The sequence below is a fragment of the Ahaetulla prasina genome, chromosome 3 (genome assembly GCF_028640845.1).
Source record: "Ahaetulla prasina isolate Xishuangbanna chromosome 3, ASM2864084v1, whole genome shotgun sequence".
Taxonomy (NCBI): Eukaryota; Metazoa; Chordata; class Lepidosauria; order Squamata; family Colubridae; genus Ahaetulla; species Ahaetulla prasina.
This window is the reverse complement of record NC_080541.1, coordinates 188,682,794-188,701,617: the sequence shown is the minus strand read 5'-3', so window position 1 is coordinate 188,701,617 and position 18,824 is coordinate 188,682,794. Positions and strand designations below refer to the sequence as shown.

The window sequence follows — 18,824 nt, the reverse complement described above, 5'->3', positions numbered from 1 at the left end:
GGTCCCGTATCCAGACAATCTGCATGTTGTATCTGTATGTGTATCCAGACAATCTGCTTTTCCCAAGGTTCTTTATAATTACCATCCCACTAGCTTCTCTACTATCTTCCTGCAAAAAAGAAGGTTGATGATAGGGCAACAAGAATCCCAAACTGTTGAGTCCTTGAGAAGTAAGGGCTGAACCGGTACCTTCTCCAAGACAGCTGGGATTTCTGTCCTGCAATGACTGTTTCAACGCCCTAGTTCTTTGCCTCATCAGTAGCCTGTACTTACCAAGTGGGACACAAACGAAGCTCCAAGTGGCATCTGCAATTTTTTTTTCTTTTTACTCTCATGGTTACAACAGGAACATTTCTCTGAATCAGAAATGGATTTTTGTGCAACAATTTCGAGCCTTAGCGAGTGCTGGCCGAATGGCTGTGTTTTTGCACAACAGATTTATTTACCTTGATTAATTTAACCGTGATTTATTCAATTAACCTAATTTCCGAAGGGTCCCCCTACGCCGGGTAAACCATAAATTAATCACACGGTCGGCTTCACACAACCCTCTGAAACGTGACTCGCTGGCGTGTGTCAGACGAACGCCAGCCTGCCTCAGCCATTGGCTCGGGCGGATCTTGAGCTTCTACTGCAAAGCAAAGTAGATCTGACGTCCGACTGCGTCCTAGGCCTCGGCAGAAGGAATCGAGGTCCTCGCCTCGGCGCGGAGTCCTCCGCTTCTCTAGAGGCCACTGCTGGGTTGGGCGCCCGAGACCGTCGAGATCAGCGGCTCCACCCCGGCAGGAGAGCTGCTGACTGACCCCACCCATCAGCGCTGCTGAGCGACTGGAGCGAGGCGAGCTAGACCCCGGCGGCTGTAGCGGCAAGGCCGGATCGTTCCCGGGGGAAGAATAAAGGCGCTGGGCCTGGCTGCGCTGAACGATCGGGGCCGGGAGTCGAAGGCAGGATGCTGGCGCTCTTCACGAAGCTGCTGGACTGGTTCCGGGCGCTCTTCTGGAAGGAGGAGATGGAGCTGACCCTGGTGGGGCTGCAGTACTCGGGCAAGACCACCTTCGTCAACGTGATCGCGGTAAGATGCCGGGTGACGAGCATCACGGCGGGGCCCGGGGTGGGGCGGGGTGGGGGTAGCACCGAGCATTCTTCCCCGGGCCGGTGCCATCCAGATGTGCATAGGTGTAAAGGGACTACAACTCCCAAGATTGCCAGTTAGGCCTTCGGATGCCTTGGCTAACAGGACTGGTGGAGTATCGGGTGGGCACCACGTTGGGGAACGTCAGCCCCGATGAAGGCGCTGCCACCTTCTCATGCTTGGCCATGTCTCAGTCTTAGTTTCCCTGGGCGGCCTTCCTCCGCCCAGGGAAAGAGAAAAAAACCCTCCCCCTTCCATCGTATTCTTTCAAGGAAAGCGATCTACCCACTTCTCTAATAAGGGGACATGACTGCTTTCCTTTCCTCTTCCCAATGATGAAATCCTCCCTTTTTCTCTTCCTGCGAAAAATGGGTAGTTGCTCTCCTTTTGCTATTCTGTCCTTCCAACGATATCAATGGAAATAACGTATTCAACATGAGCAAAGCCTTTCAGGTCCCATTATCCACCACCCCACCCGCCGTTCACATAGGTGGTGGTCCTGAAATGGGAAAGAGATCACAAAAAGAAAAAAAAATTGTGCTTTGTTTTTAAATGATCCTTGTATCCTAATACCTCAGTTCTGAATGTTCTCTCTGCATTTGATCTGTTCTATAGTCTTCTGCTTTTGTGGTGCCTGAAATGTATGTTTGAGTAGGTCCCGGAGGGGTGGTGGTGGCAGCGGCAGAAGGATGCTGTTTCATCTTCTGGGGTGAACGGGTAATTTTATCTCCATCTTTCCAAATCAATATGTCAGTTAACACTATGTATGTGCATGCATCTGTGCGTGAGTGATGTTTTATTTTAAGTGAATTTAACATTACAGTAGGATTCGCTGTTGAAACATCTTGGAGGAATACATTTTAAGAAGCTGCTTTGAGGAATGATAACTGTACAGCTGCAGAAAATATCCTTACTCTGGATATTTTGACTTAGTCTGCCTTGCAGTTTTTTTCCCTCCTGCTTCCCTTCTATGCATCTGCAGTAATGGCTTCAGAGTATGCATTTATGGAAAGGGCCAAGGAAGACATTAGAGAGCATATGGAATGGAGAACATTGACCATTGGGAATACTGATAGCAATCCAAAGCTTTCCGTCCTCAGGGCCTCACACTTAGTTGGCCCTGCATATTTATTTTTGCACATTTATACTGTTGTTTGTCAATTGTAAAACTAAACTTCTTTGATCTTATCCTCTTCCTGGGAAGAAAACTAAAGCATGGATCAGATCAGATTCACGTGGCAGCTTCTCTGAAAACAGCATTTTAGTTGGTAGAAGACAGTAGACATGAATATTGCACTAGTATATGTTCCTACTATATTTTCCCATTACGAAAAGTACGTATAAAATACGTACGAATAAATAAGTGCGAATAAGTACGAAAGTACGAATAAATAAATTACTGTAATTTTAATGGAGCCATTTTAAGATGCAGTAGTAGAGATAAGCTCATCACGCTTTCTTTATTTAAAAAAAAAACATGACTGGCATTTTTGTGTTTTGGGGCAGAATATTTTAAGTTGTAAATAATTTATTGTAGCTAATACTGGAAACTCAGATTTAACATGTTTCTAAATTAAAAGTCATATTTTCAGATACTTTATTTTGAATAAAATCTGTGCTCTAGAGTTTATGCTAACTGGGATTTCTCTCTTTTGTTACTATTTTGTTTGTTGTGGAAGAATTTGTAGTTATTGATACATAATTTCCCAAGATGTGTGATGTTGTTTTCTGAATACTGGAGACCTGAGTGAATAAATTGATAATATGCTAAATAGGAAATTCTGCAAAACATGATGTGCTTTGTTACAGCTCATTGATTCAGCACTGGCTACTGGACAAACCATGGATATTGCAAATAATTAGTGCAGGTCCCTGCCGTTGCTTGTTTTGAAGATAAAAACTTGTACCTGTATTTTCTAATGTGCTTGATATTTATTTTCTTTCCTACACTGTCCCAGGCATTAAAAGTCTTATTTTCTTTGAACCTGAAGTTTTGATTCTTGGTGACTTCATGAATATGTCCATGTAGTTTTCTTGTTAATCATATAGAGATGGCTTGCCATTACAATACTTTATTGAGGAAGTTTCTTCATTATCCAATCTATCCTGCAGCTCTGGGATTTTCTGATAATGTACCATCCAAGTATTTTGGATATCAAGTTGGATAAGTAATACTATATAGCTGACACCTTAGGATAAGGATAAGTAAAATACTCATTTCCTTTTATCTCTAAGATAATGAAGAGAAAGAGACAAGTAGTCCTTGACTTATGACACATTGTTTTATGACTATTCAGAGTTATGAAGGCCCTGGAATAGGTACTTTACGGCTTGTAAAGCACTTCTGTCCTTCATAAAATGTCACATACCTACATGCACAATCATATGACCAGATTTTTGGCACTTGGCACTTGGCTCATCTTTACATCTGACTGCGATTTTTGGCAATTTCTGGCCAAAAAAAACCAACCCCACCCATTCAAGACAATGGATTTGCTTAACAATCACACTGTTCACTTAATGACCATGTTAACAACTGTTGTTATTTGTTTAACAATTGCCCAATATGATTGTCTCAATTTAGGACTGCAAAACAACTTTCCAGTCCCGATTGTGGTTGTTAGTTGAGCATTTTAGTGGATCTTAGAATAATCTTAGTGATTATTCTTGGTGCAACCAAGTGAATTTCTCTGCCCATTAGTAGTTTGATTTAGTGAAGCATATTTCCAGGCCTTGTTTGAGATAGGTTTGAGCAAAGTTTTTTGCTGTCAAGATAAATCCTTTCTAACCAGTTCCTGCAACTTGTCAATTTTTAATATTTTGCCCAGTTATATCAAAGTCAATTCTTAATATTTCCCCAAAACACTTTCTTCTTTTCAACCACAGTTAAATCTGGTTATTATCAACCAAGACTTTATCAGTTTGTATTCTGAAATCCTACATTTTTTTAACTTTCTCATTTTTAACCAGTTTTTCAATTCTGTGTTCCCACCAATTTCTCATTACTAGCACATGATACTTTACATATGTTTTACATATATTCCAGTGAATCATTTTGACTGTTTTATTTTGTTCATTACACTCAATTTGTATAATCGTCTTGCATGAACTGAGTTTATGATCTATTGTTTCTTCTGCTTCTTTGCATAATCTGCACCTTGAATCATTTGATTATTTTTCAATTCCAACCTATTTTATTACCCCCTTTTTAATATACAATTTAAGGCAGTGAACATATTTAATACTCCTGCCTTCTATTTCCCCATATGATAATTCTGTGAGATAGCTTGGGCTAAGAGAGTGACTTATCAGACAAGATCTCTAATATATACACTAGAACCTCTGGTATTTTAACTTTTGTTTAATACGTAACTAGTAATAATTTGATTGGAATGCATATCCAAATCTGATGTGGTGTAACGTGAAATTTCATGTCTTTGTAAGAGGGAACTTGTTCATTCCATATGTGAAAGTGTGGATTGAGAAATCCTTGATTCAAGGCACTCCTCCATTAATGTATTGCATAATGTGGCCTTAGACACATTAGTCTGACTATGTCTCCACCCATATTGTACCAATGTTATGATACTGATCCACCTTACAGATTTATTGTACAGATTATAAAGAGAATGTATACTAAATGCTTAAAATATTTGTTGTCCAATAATTTTCTTCCTTGCAAGCAGGTAAGAAAAATAACAGACTGTTGCATTGTATGTCATAGGTATAGTGGTGTTAATTTTGGTTAGAATTACTACTACTACTACTACTACTACTACTACTATCATCATCATCTTATCAGGCAAGCTAGAGCACATTTGCATCTTAGAGTAGCCTGATTTTTCTAAACATCAACACCAATACAATAGCCATTTTGCAAATCAGGCTGACTATCCTTGGACCCATGATCTCTCAAAGTCTTTATCGCAATAGTAACAGACACTTGAGAGCTGCAGACTCTTAAGTGATGTTATACAGAATTTTCCTTTCAATGTATACAATTGCTCTCTATATACTTGTATAAGGGGGGCAGTTAGGGTTAGAGGTTTGTTTGGGGAAAAAGGAAGTTGTTTCTGAGAGTGTTTTATATTCCATGGAAATGTAACTGAAAGCATGTTATTTGTGAACATATTTTTGTGGCTAGAAAACAGTCTTTAGGCTGTGTATTGTAGATTTTTTAAAAAATGCTACAAGTAGGACATGAGAATTTTGAATAGAATTTTAAAATGTTAATTATGATATTAGTAAGGCATTTATAAGTGTATTTTAAGCAAACTTGTTCTATCTTTTAAAAAGTAGCAAATAAATTATTTTTACAAATAAAAAAACCTTCATTTTCAGCAAGTCAGGTTTTGTTCTTTGAACATCTGATGTCATTATGTTTGCTCTCTGTATGTTCAAAGTTTTCCAGGAAAACAGACTGAACATGTCTTGAATATCGAATGAGCAGGATGCTCATTAGTAGAGGGGAAAAATTATAGGCTAATTTTTAGGCTAATCTTAGAAATAGTCACATCTGGAAGCACCAGTGTAAAGAAATCCCCCCCCTTTTTTTTTGAAGCAATGCATCCTGGACCTAGGACAGAGTAGGAGCCTGACAAATGTTCAGCTAAGGCAGTGGTTCTCAACCTTTATAGTGCTGCGACCCCTTTAATACAATTCCCCACGATGTGGCGACCCCAACCATAAAATTATTTTTGTTTTGAATTTATCGCGCCTGAAGCCGTATTTGCTAGCAATCTGAACTGCTTGCGATTGCCTTGAGGACGGAGGCATTAAAGCAGAGACTCTTCCCCTATTAAATTTATCGCGCCTGAAGCCAGATTAGGTTAGCGATTGGGAGTGATTGCAGCTGGCTTGAGAGGGAGACATCAGAGCAAAGATTTCTCTTTTTGAATTCATCGCGCCTGAAGCCGAATTCGGCTAGCGATTTGAAGAGCCTGTAGGTGGCTTGTGGAGTCAACCATTGGAGCGCGATTCTTCGACTTGCAAGTATACTTCCCATATTTCTGATGGTCTTAGGCGACCCCTGGCAAATCATCATTCGACCCCCAACGGGGTCCCGACCCACAGGTTGAGAACCGCTGAGCTAAGGCAATATCAAATAGGCCTTAGAGTAGTCAACATCCATAATACCATATAGGGGCTAAAAGCTTGTGGTGGGAAGTAGATGGTGGAGCTTTTCATAATTATAACCCCTTTCTTCATGGCTATTTTTGGGGAATAGGTGTAACAAACTGGAGAGTCAATTTTAGTTAGGGTAAAACAGAAGAGTTCCAGTAACGCCTTAGCCATGAAAGGTGACTTTCGGCCAGTCACTCTCTCTCAGTCCCAGCTGCCTCACAGGGTTGTTGTTATGGTAAAAATAGGAGAAGGAAGTTGTATTGGATATGTTCACCACCTTGAGTTATTTGTAAAAATAATGTCAGGATACAAATAAAATAAATATTTTATTTATCACATTTGTATCCTATGTTACCTTAAAAAGTAACTAAAGCATCTGTGCCATTGAGAATCTTGAGATAGAATGTTATGCAAATTTTATAAATAAATGCTTTATCCTCATAATCCTTGGAGGTAAATTAAATTGAATTGATTGGCCTGGCTTGTTATACTGTACATTGGCTGTAATTTTTCAGAATTGCCTGAGAACCAAGGAGTAACTTTAAGTTCCTAAAATTTTAAGATGCCTTTTGTCAGAGGCATCCCTCAAGTGAAGTTTAATTTCATGTGAACAGGTTTTTTTCCCCGCTCATGAATGATTACTTTGTCTTATAGTTTCGCTGAAACCTGGAAGACCCTTCAACCAGTGGGAGCAATCTGCTTATTTATTTCAGCTTTTGTGCTCCTCCATTTCTGAAGACTCAGCTGCAGATTGGGGGTAAAAAGGAATAAGGAATAAGGGAAATCTCTTTTGGTCATTGTTGCTATTTCAGTGTCAGGTAAAAAATCATTGGCTACACCCATTTTGCTTTTTTATTTTATTTCCTCTCTGATGTAAAGAGGAAGAGATAGAAGTACCATCCAAGAATGGATAGAAGCTCACAAATTTGTTTTTCTTTGAATTAGAGCTTTATTTGAGGTAGGAGGAGCTGTGTAGATTTTACCTCATGAAAGGCCTGTGTAGGTATGGAAGACTGAAAATGAGCTTTGCACAGTATCAGTCTTATCAAGTAGGCTGGACAGGAAACATGACCAGATAGCCTAATTCTACTTTATTGTAAAGTTACATCAACAGAATCTTGCAAATCCGAAAAGTACAGTTCTGTCAATCTCCTTTATAGCCTCAGAAACTAAGGAGGATCCCTTCTGAGCCTTTTGCCCTGCCCACTATCCAGCTGTGGGCTGTGCTGTCTCTTACCTGACTCTTCCCTAGACAGCACCTCTTTGCCCCGGCTCCCAGGATTTTTCTCATATAGAAAAAGGCAATTTGGAAATGATGAAAGTATGAAATAGGGGAAAGATTCAGTTTTGAGAAAATGGGACTAATTGTCAGGGTATGGAGAGAAGAAGGGAGATAAGAGACAAAGATGAGTGAATATTGCTGGATATATTTACCACCATGAGTTACTTATAAATATGATAAAGCTGGGATAAGAAATCAAAATAAAGCAGGGATAAGGGGAAAGTGAATCCCAGTTTGACTGAAAAACACTGTTTTGTATCATGTAATTTCTCCTCTGTACCATGGTGTCAGCACAGCCATGATACAATTTAAGTCAGTGCATGATCTACTACGGATGTTGTGTCTTGTGAATTGGAATGAAATTTGAAGGAAATTGAAAGATGGTTTAAATTCCTACATGGACTTGAAATCATAGGGTCTTCAACAGAGATTGGCATGAAGTTAAAGTGGAAATGTTCCATCCCCTTTATGTTGCTAAGGTTCACTGGACAAATTGTTGGGATGCAAATGATACAGTATTGCATAATGATGTTGAAATCACCATTATGTCTCTAAAAACAGATTTGCTGTAGTGGGGATATCTGCTAATCTGCACACAACAAACCTAGTACAACTCTATAACCTTGTTGAAGAAACAGCCATAGACACCTGACGTATAGTAACATTTTAGGTGACTTGCATTGTATGGAGAATTAGTGCAGGGAAAGCGCCTCTGAGGGAGACCACAGCTGCGATATAAGGATATCTGCAAAAGGGACCTAAAGGCCCTGGAAATGGACATTAACAACTGGGAAACCTTGATCTCCAATCATTCAGCTTGGAGGCTAAAGACGCAGCATGGCCTTCTCCAATTTGAAGAGACATTTGTTCGGCAGGCTGCGGCAAAGAGGCAGTCCCAGAACCAGCGAAATCTGGGGGCTGGGCTGGGGACAGAATGTATCTGCCCTCAGCATGGAAGGGATTGCCACTCTTGAATTGGCCTTTTTAGCACACTAGATGCTGTTTCCAGAGCAAGATACCCTAGTCTTTTGAGACTGAAGGATGCCAATAGGATAGCATTGGACAAAATAAGATTTGTAAAATCTAAATCCCAAGATCAGAACTTGTTGTAGAAGAAGGGCCTCTGGTGGCTCAGACTGGTAAGACAGTCTGTTATTAACAGCAGCTGCTTGCAATTACTGCAGGTTCAAGTCCCACCAGGCCCAAGGTTGACTCAGCCTTCCATCCTTTATAAGGTAGGTAAAATGAGGACCCAGATTGTTGGGGGCAATAAGTTGACTTTGTATATAATATACAAATGGATGAAGACTATTGCTTGACATAGTGTAAGCCGCCCTGAGTCTTCGGAGAAGTGGGGGATATAAACGCAAATAATAAAAAAAAGATACAGGCTCAAACAAAGAATGTTAAGCTTTAGGATGTTTTACTCCTAAAGCATTTGAGAAAACTGGCTCTTTTATCTCTGGTAATTGTGATCAGTTGCTGAAAGGAGAAAAAAATTGGTATTAAATAGTTTTAATTTAATCTATCTCTGTTTTAGATCATGTTCTGTAATTGTAATATGTAACTTGGGATGGATGTAAATAGCAAAAACATGCACTTTTCTCAGTGACATTGGTGTCATACTGGCATATAATGTTGCCTTTTGATTAATGTAAGTGTCTGAAAAAGGAGCAAAATTAGTATTGCTAATGTGCTCATGGAAGAACGCCTGATCTAGATTTTAAATAAATATGCTTGAATGGAATGGAAAATTATTCTATTTTACATATAAATGACCAGTTAGCATATGAAAAATATAGTAATGGGAGCTCAGCATGAAATCCAAGTCTATGCATGACAAAAAAAAATCAGCAGCAGTCACTCTTGTATGCATATTTTTTAAATATTGAGGACTACGTGGATTACTTTTTAAAAATTAAATGGAACTTTTAGAATTACATTTCAAGATAAATATGAAATTCTGTCTATGTAGTTCAGGCAGAGGGGCCTTAAAGAAAAGAATGATGTGAAGAGAAAAAATATATGTAAGTGTTGCTTTGATATAGTACAGTAATAGTTGTTTTTCATGTTTTCTTTCAAGTTTTCATTATTTTAAAGAATTTTCAGGTCCTTGTATTATCACTACAACAATTCAAGCAGGAGTTTGTGTCAGGATGTTCCGCATTATGAAATGATTTCAACATCATTATGCAAGATGTCACAGTTTATTTGCTTTAACTGACAGGCAACAGATTCTTGCTGCTTTTTTCAATATTTTCCAGTATTTAAATTGATTCTTTGGAATGGAAGCAAATACAATTTAGCTTCATCCAAAATGATCACATTTTAAATAACAAATATATATATAATATAGCATCAGGGATAAATAAAAAGTTTCCATGTTTTTAAAATTCTAATTTATGGTCACGCTTTCATTTTCTTGTAGAGGAGTCTCTTGCTTGCCTGGTCATTTGAATAAGTTGTACATATTGAGATGGATGATCACAAACTTGACTCCTCTCTCTTGCATTACAGATAGTCCTCATTTAGCAACCACTGTTGGAATCCACAATGTGGTCATTAAGTAAAGCAGTTGCAAAGTAAAACTACAACTGTGCTTATGATCTTACTTCAGCTTTCCTTTGTTTTAGAAACCTGCAGAGTTTGTAAATGAGGGGATTGGTCATAAAGTTACTTCATCACTGTCATCACTATACATAGTTGCTAAACAAGACAATCAACCTTGCCACTCTCTTTTACCTCAAGCGTAGAGCAGTATTGGCAGAATAATTACACCTCTGGCCCTTTAAGATAAGGAAATGTAGCATTTTATCTTATAAAACCATTTTTTTTTACATAGAGGCAAGGCCATGTGGGACCATCCCAAGTTCTTCTAGGATAGCTGTGGATAAGAGGTATTTCAGCCTAGGAAAACCTGCATGCAGGAACATGTCTCAGAGCATTTTCTATGCTGACTCAGTCTAAAGCCATCAATCTTTTTACAGAAGGAAAAATCAAAAACCAAAGATGAAGATAGCAAATGTAAGCAGACAGGGGAAGAGGTGTAGGGGTAGGAAAAGAGTGGTTATGCTCAGTCAACCTAGATACTGACAAAGCTGTTTTAATGATCAACAGGAAACTGCACACAGGACTACAGAAGCAGCAGCTTGAAAATCTGCCATATCTTTACAGTAATTTCAATTGAACTCTGCACATATATGATCTCCCAAGTAATTTATTCATGAAGCTATTATTTATGTAAAGACCTCTTCCCCAACAGTGCTATAGCTACCAAAGGAAAGAGGATTTCTTTTTCAGTGAGGAAATTAAAGTGGACAAAAATTCTAAATTATTCCACACAACGTTTGTAAACTCTCACACAAACACCCCTCAATAAAATGGAGTAAGGTAAGATAGTAAATAACCAAGATAGTTGCTTTCAGTAATTCTTAGAAAATACAAAGGAGTGTTCTTTAGCCAAATAAAATAACTGCAATCATTTGTTGGCCTTGCCTGCGAAACTTAAAAGGTTGCTTTTGAAACTGTAATTTTAGCAGGCAGGACCAACTAGTATGTTACTAAGGATATAGAAAATATTGTTTTAACATATAGACAGTCACAGCTATTGGTGGGGAATGAGAAGAAGGCTGCATCATGAAGGGCAAGTTCTTAACAAATGGTTAGCAAGGCATTTTAACTCTACATTGACAGGAAAATTATGAGTTACTTCTGGTACTGTCTCAGATCTGGCAGGAAGGGCATGATCCAGGTGCTCTGTCTGTAAAGGAATGTCATTTGTCAGGACCCAGGAAGAGAGCTTTTTCTGCCACTTTCTGGAACATCATCCCTTCAGAATTTGAACTTGCCCTGACATTGCTGGCCTTTCACAAGGCATTCAAAGGCTTTGTCCTTGAGCCTAGGGCTCTGATAGCATCAGAACACTCGTGTCATGGTTTGTTAGGGTGGTTGCAAGTCTACTTGGCTGCTGCTTTTATATCATTTTTGTTGTTTATAACTTCTTGTTTTTATAGTTTATATTCTGTTTTAATTGTGAGCTGAGAGTCTTGTAGCTGAGATGGAAATTTATAGCTGAGCTTATAAATTCATTAACTAAATAAATGGAGGTAGTCCTTGACTTACTACATCATCCCCATTGTGCCTCATTCCACTTCTCTTCTGAAGGTCATCTTTCTAAAGAGTGCATGGCCAATGCAATGCGTGACTTGCCTGGAGAGGTAACTTTGCACCATTTAGGAGGCTGGCACCATTGGTGTGATCTCTTGCAAGAGCGATTCTGAGAAATCATGAGAATGGCAGTTGCAAGGTGGCCTCTCTAAAAGGCTGTATTGATTCTTTTGTTGATTCTCTTTCAGAATAGTGATCTTCGGAAATTACCTGTCCGAAAGAAAATCAACTGATACACCATGCAGTCACCTCATTCTATCTACTCCATTTTGGGAATGGCTGCAATAGATCCTGCTTCTAGGATGGCAAGAAGTAGTTTTTGTATAGTAAGGCTGCTCACTACATCAACAGATTCTTTTTCAGAAAGGCACTTTCCAAAGATAACCTTTCTGAGAGAAAATTAGCTAATGCATTATATGGCCTTTTACAGAAGCTGATTTGTCCCATCCTGGGAGTAGGTGCCATTTTGGGAGTGGCTGAAACCCTAACCCTAACCCTGAAAGATGGAAAGGAGGCCAAAGGATCCAGTGTGGTGTGATGGAGGTGGAAGATTGGCAGATGGGGCATCCTTGCAGCTAGTTGTAAGGGTGGGGGGATTGCAAAGCACCCTAATTGTGATCACATGACTGCAGGGGTATTGCAGTGTCTGTAACTTCGGGTACAGGTCATAAGTCCCTTTGCTCACTGCTGTTGTAAGTTTTTTGCTGAACAAATGGTCTTAGTCAATGACTATCTGTAAATAAAGTGTGGGTGTGCCCTATAGCTGCTTTTTGTTCCCAACTTTAATTTTTCTATATAAATTTTGGCAACCCAAAAATTGGAGTGAAATTCCATATACAGTACTTTGGAAAAATATATGGAATGCACACTGAAAACACAAGGAAATATTTAATAAATTAATCCTGACACTGCCAAATGATATTTATTGCTAGGTGGTTGTTGTTGCTTGTATCCTAACTTTTAGCACTGGATACACAGATTAGACATTTAGACAGATTTAGACATCAACTTACATAGCAGAAATCTTGCTTTGTCAGAGTTAATTCATGATTTGGATTATGGTTTGCAACTATCGTGGTACAAATGACAGAATATCATTTTGAATAGTGGACCAAGAATAGTTAAGCTTTTCTTCTTTGATATGACCAGGAAGTTTTAATATGGCAGAAATTAAATAATTGTTTTTTAAATGTATTTTTATTAACTAACAAATTGGAAAGAAAAATTAACAAGAAATACAGGTAGTTCTCAATTTAAGATTGTTCGTTCAGAGACTGATTGAAATTACAACAGCATTGAATGAAGGGACTTACAATGTGTAACTGAAGTTATGGCCGCTATAGCACCACCACAATCGTGAACAAAATTTGGGCACTTGTAATCCACCCGCCTTTATAAACAACCAAAGGAATACTGTACCCCATCTTCTCTCCATTCCACTCTGTTGGGTTCCCCACAACACTCTCCAAGGATTGTACCCGCTTCCAAACTGGTGCCCACATCTGAGATGGCACCATGCGGCTTCCATGTAGGAAGGCTACACAGCAGATCGACTGTTTTTCTGCAGACTGCAAATCAATACAAAGTTTCCATGTTCTAGAGTGTTCTGTATGATGTTAAATTGCAGGTCAAGTGTGGCATATAGTTTTATAATAAGTCCATCTCTTCCTTTAAAGATCAGTTGGAATAGTGCCTTGCTTCTATTTCCATAAATTTGATTAATTGCAGAATTATATCTGAAGCTGTTTTGCAGTTTGAGTTGATATGAAAAACAATTAATTTCCTGCAGTCTTTCCCCTGCCTGCAGTAGTCTGAGAGACTAACAGAGCAGCCTTTTCGGTATATGTTCCTCTCTCACATGCTTGTCCTCAGCCGACTGCTGTGTAGGATCAAAACAGTAGAATTATCATGGCTGTGCTATTAATTAAGCATTAATTAGACATTTATTGTTCAGTGACATTTCAGTGCCATTCTGTTTTTAATTGCACAGATAAATAATATTGGCTCCCTGTAATTTAAACTAGTACCATAGATATCCTAAGTGTATATTGCTAATATGTTAAACAGATACTTTGTATCTTTAAGATTACTAAAGATAAGATTACAATACTACCAACTAGTGCCTGATATAATCTAAGTGCCTGAATTTTCCAGCTAACAGTGTTTATAAATTCCTATCATTTTGGGGACATGTAAAAAATGGGACAAATTTTCCTGGCCAGTACATAACAAATGGATAAAACTATGTATGAAAACAACACTGTAAAAGATATCACTTTAAGAGGTAAATATTATTAAAGGAGAGATATGAGTCCTAGGCGATATCAAGGGCTTGAAAATCTTAGCTGCTAAACAGAGAGAAATAGGCAGAGATGACAATGTGCATATAAAATACAGGTGCTTCAAAATACAATCCCTGCTTATCTTGGGTTGCATCAGACAGGGAGATCTATTAGCATCAATAGATCTCTGAGAAGCCTAACTCCACGTCCCTATCAGGCCGTCTCACAGGAGGTTCCTCAGGTTCTGCTATGCGGGGGCCCACTTCCAATACAGATCTCTGCCCTTCAGGTTCTCTTTTGCCCCCAGAACATTCACAAAACTGCTGGAAGTAGTGGTGGCTCACCTAAGGGTGAGATCTATCCGACTACAATGCTACCTGGACGATATATTGGTCCAGTTGTCCTCTCCTCAGCAAGTGAGACTAGATCTCCAGGACATGGACCAAACCCTCCAGGACCATGGGTTTTCCGTGAACTGGGAGAAGAGCCACATGGCACCCTCCACCTACCTGGTCCATCTGGGAGCAAGTATCAACACTCAGACCTGTCAGGTCTTCCTCTCCTGAGAAAGTTTATCCAGCATTTGTACCACAGTAAGGCAGGTCAAATGACTCAGAAGGGCACCACTGGTGCTCTTTTCCCAATGATTGGGCAAAATGATATCCTGCTTTGGACCTCATCCTTGGGCGAGGTAACTCATGCAAGGAAGGCAGACTAGTCCTTTGGCTTCCAATTCCCATAACCCTAGCAGTCTTGATGAATGAAAAAGGACTGTGAAAATTGTAATCCAAAAGACAGGGCACAGGTGTCTTGACTCTTTCTAGTGCTGAAAGACAGTATACAATATAATGTTTTCATTTTCTCTTGTGCCCTGATTTAACTGCTGTGGCATTTTGACATTTGGTTTTATATTTCTTCCTTTTATTTTCTGTGTGCTTTGAACCATTGTATTGGGCTATAAAAATTAAACAACATATATTCATCATACATTTTAAAGTTTCTTTAAAATGGTCTTTGGCTAGAATTACAAATAAATGGTTCAAATGAATAGGTTTCTAAATGGGCTAAACTGTATATGATACAATAGTTAGGCAGCTATTTTAATCATGAACAGTCATAAACAGTTGAATTGCTACTGGAATGTAATTTGCCCCTTGCTGGTATAAAATTTTGTTATAGCTAATGCATAATGCTGTTGCCTTTGGGCAACAGAAGTCACTGAATTAACCTGGACTATTAATTTTCTAAAAGCCTGAAACTATGCCAAAATATTTAAAACATTTAATTTTTTCTAGTTCATGGGAGTCAATTATGCACTTGTATTTTTGTCTTTTATTGGGAAAAAAACTAGAAGTTTGAATTTATTGTAATTAATGGCCAATTGTTCCTCTTTACAATAGGATGCTAAGGTTCTTAAATCTCTACTCCCAAATGTATGATAGACAATGTTACATGGAATATACTCACACATTGAAATAATACATGATCTAAAATATATAAAATGTCTTGGTTCAGGATGGGTATTCCACCGTAGTCCTCCAGTGCTAATTGTATCTCTCTCTCTCTGTTTGTGTGTTTTCATACACCCCCCACACATACTAAGAACTCAAGATCTCAAGAGGAATAGTGTCTAATTTTTTCCTTAAACATTTCTCCATCTCTTATCTTTCCTCTGTTGGGGCTCTTCTTTGAGGTTGGCTGAAGTTTTGAACAATAGTACATTTAAATAATGGAGATGCACATTTCTGTAAGTTCAGATCCCAGTGGTTATCTGTCATCTAATCATATTCTTAATCTCTAATTTCCTTTTTGTTGTCAGGTAAATTCTCAGTACTTACATAATTATTTAATGATAAGAAAAATTGTCAGGTACTTTTTCCAATACAGTGAAGTGTTTCTGAGCTATTGCAAAACAAATGTTAGTGTCATTTTTTTTTTGTTCTTCTGATTTATGGAAGCCCCATGAATTCTGGCTCAAGGCCTTTTGCATTATGATAGTTGGGAAACCAACTATCATAAATACATGTCAAGGATGTGTGGATTTCAGTGGTGACTTTGTCACTATTGCTTGATTGGTACAATCACTTTTTGAACTCGGAGCTGTGAAGGTGTCCTATGTGTTACAGTAAATTCAGTCACTGAACTCTTAACTGACTGGGTTAAATAACTATTTTCAATCATAATTATATAATTCATATATAATACTAAACAATGAATTATAGCTTATAAACTAGAGAGTCTGAATTCACATATTATGCTAACCCAAAAAAAATGCACACTACTTTATGACTTAGTGAATGTGAGAACTTGTCCATCATATTCTATACTGGAACAATGTACTGAAAGGCAACTTTTTGGATACACCAAAAGATAGGAATACAAGTGGTAATAGTCTTGTGTTAAAGACTTCAGTAGTCGGCTACTGTACCTAGTCTAATTGTGTACATGTTGCTGATGCTGAAGGAAATCAGATTATGTTGAGGCAACATTCAAGTCTCTGATGAGACTATGGATCTTTTTATTATTAAGTCTTAGATTTTAAAGAGCCATTCTTGCTTATCACATCTATTGTTCCTCCAAGAAATAGGGTTAATAGTGTTGTAAAGACCTAGTAGCTTCTCTTAAAAACAGTTTAAGAGCCCTGCTCTACTTTAAACATCCTAAGATTTGCTCCCAGCTCTACAGCCAGGTTTATTTATTAGATTGCTATCCCTGTTTTCATTCAGGGGCTCAAGGCAATATACTGCTGAGCTTCTTCCAGTTTTACCACAAAGCAGTAAACCTATGAGGAGATAGTGTGGGTTGAGAGACAGTGACTGGTTCAAAGTCATCCAGTAACCTTCTCTAGCTAAATTGTCTGAAATTTGGGTCTTCCATCTTCCTAATTTAGCATTTTAACCATTGTAGCACACTGGTTTGGGGAAGATAGCCTTAAATTTTCACTTAGTGTCTTTCAAATATCTTTTGAACACTTGCTTATCTCCTCTGTTAGGAATAACATCATAATAAAAATTCTCTAGTGTGCAGTGTTCTATTTTAGAAAAAACCATTGGACAGAAACCGAGGATATGTGGGTCTATTGCTTAAGTAAGATCTTACCGTTGTTGGAAAAACAAGGTCTAGAGTAGCATGTTGCATTAAATCCCAGTGCAGTGTGAGCTGGTTGGCCTATTGAAGCATGTAGTTTTTGAGCAGTCTATTATTATCTCTCTGGCAAGATCAGGATATGCCTTTTAAAATGAAATGCTGAGGGAGAAAACACAGAGATTGAGAATCATGGAAGATTTGCTAATGTGCCAAATCTTTAAAAGCCAGAGGCTAAAAGCTCTCCATTTTAAAAATCAGAATTAGATAAATTCATTGCTGACACTTTGATATACTCACAAGATTCTTACATCTCTGCTGCCAAATATAAAATGATAAATGTTTAAATTCTGGTCATTTTAAAATGGTAAATTATTGAAAAAAAGAGCCGTGGATAGAGAAAATTAATTTCTAAGATTGTTCTGAGACAAATGTTGCAAGGTATATGGAACACAACAAATCCAGGAGAACTGAATCATATACAATAAGCGAAAAACCCTTATCTTTCATCTGAAATTGTTCAGTTTTATACTTTGGGGATTCCAGTGTACATAATACATGTTTATACACTTTTTTCCCTTTTGTGAAGATAAAATCACAATAATAAATAAGCAGATAAATAATAAGCAGATTGTAATAAATTCTATTCTACTTAACAAATGACAATTTACTCTTACTAAGGTACTATGTTGTATGCTATATTTTATCTGTGGATTTGTTCAGCTGATTTCTATCGGATAAACAATTGAGATCCATAAAATACTTCCAGTTGTCATTTTCAAACAGGCTGCAGTCTGATACTGATTGTATTTTTTACACTTTCTATTATCCAACATGGAAATGAAAGATAAGTTTACATTCCTATATATCTTATGAGTATTAGTTGCAATTTTAATTATAGTTGTATGCTAACTAGACTGTATAGCAGCAATAACATAACAGTGCTGCATACTAGATAGTACAGCGAACACCTTGGGTGCCAATGGGATTCACTCAATATACTTGAGAATCATCTATGGTCTATGCTGTTGTTTTCCGGGTGCGCTTCAAGGTATTGGTTACCACCTTTAAAGCGCTCCATGGCTTAGCACCGGGCTATCTACGGGACCGCCTACTGCCGGTTTCTATCTCCCATCGTCCGGTACGCTCCCACAGAGAGGGACTCCTCAGGGTGCCGTCAGCCAAACAATGTCGCCTGGCGGCCCCCAGGGGAAGGGCCTTCTCTGTGGGAGCTCCGACCCTGTGGAACGAACTTCCCCTCGGACTTCGACAATTACCTGACCTTAGGACCTTTCGCCGCGAACTTAAAACTTATTTATTTCATATGGCTGGACTAGCCTGATTTTTATTTTTATTGGATGGGTTTTTAAAATTGTGTTATTTTACAGGGGAGTATGTTTTTTAACGTTTTGGGCATTTAAATTAGTTTTTTAAGGGTTGTTTTTAAATTACTGTGTGTATCTATATTTTATCTGCCTGTTCACCGCCCTGAGTCCTTCGGGAGAAGGGCGGTATACAAATTAAAATATTATTATTATTATTATTATTATGCTTATAGATAGGTGGTGTAGCTTTTACTTCAGGTCTTTGAGACTGCTTCTTCTCCTCTTTCTCCTCCCCATTACTTTATTTCCTGGATGGGATTGTTGTTTGATATGTTGTTCAAGATGGTTGATTATCTGAAAAAAAATGTAGCAGTCATTCTTACGCTATCTAGGAATTAAGATCCCTTCAGTGCTCTGATTTCTATTAT

General features: G+C 38.3%; 1 protein-coding gene across 2 annotated transcripts in view; it reads left to right on the top strand.

Moving 5' to 3' along the window:
* Window positions 1-682: 682 nt before the first annotated feature.
* The window catches only part of ARL8A (ADP ribosylation factor like GTPase 8A), a 46,948-nt gene continuing 28,806 nt past the window's right edge, over window positions 683-18,824 (top strand). Inside the window, exon 1 of one of the 2 annotated variants that reach the window (XM_058174935.1) lies at window positions 683-1,072. In XM_058174935.1, the coding sequence (XP_058030918.1) occupies window positions 950-1,072 (123 nt within the window). In that variant the 5' untranslated portion in view covers window positions 683-949. The remainder of the gene's footprint in view (window positions 1,073-18,824) is intronic. The other variant, XM_058174934.1, reaches the window with a different exon arrangement.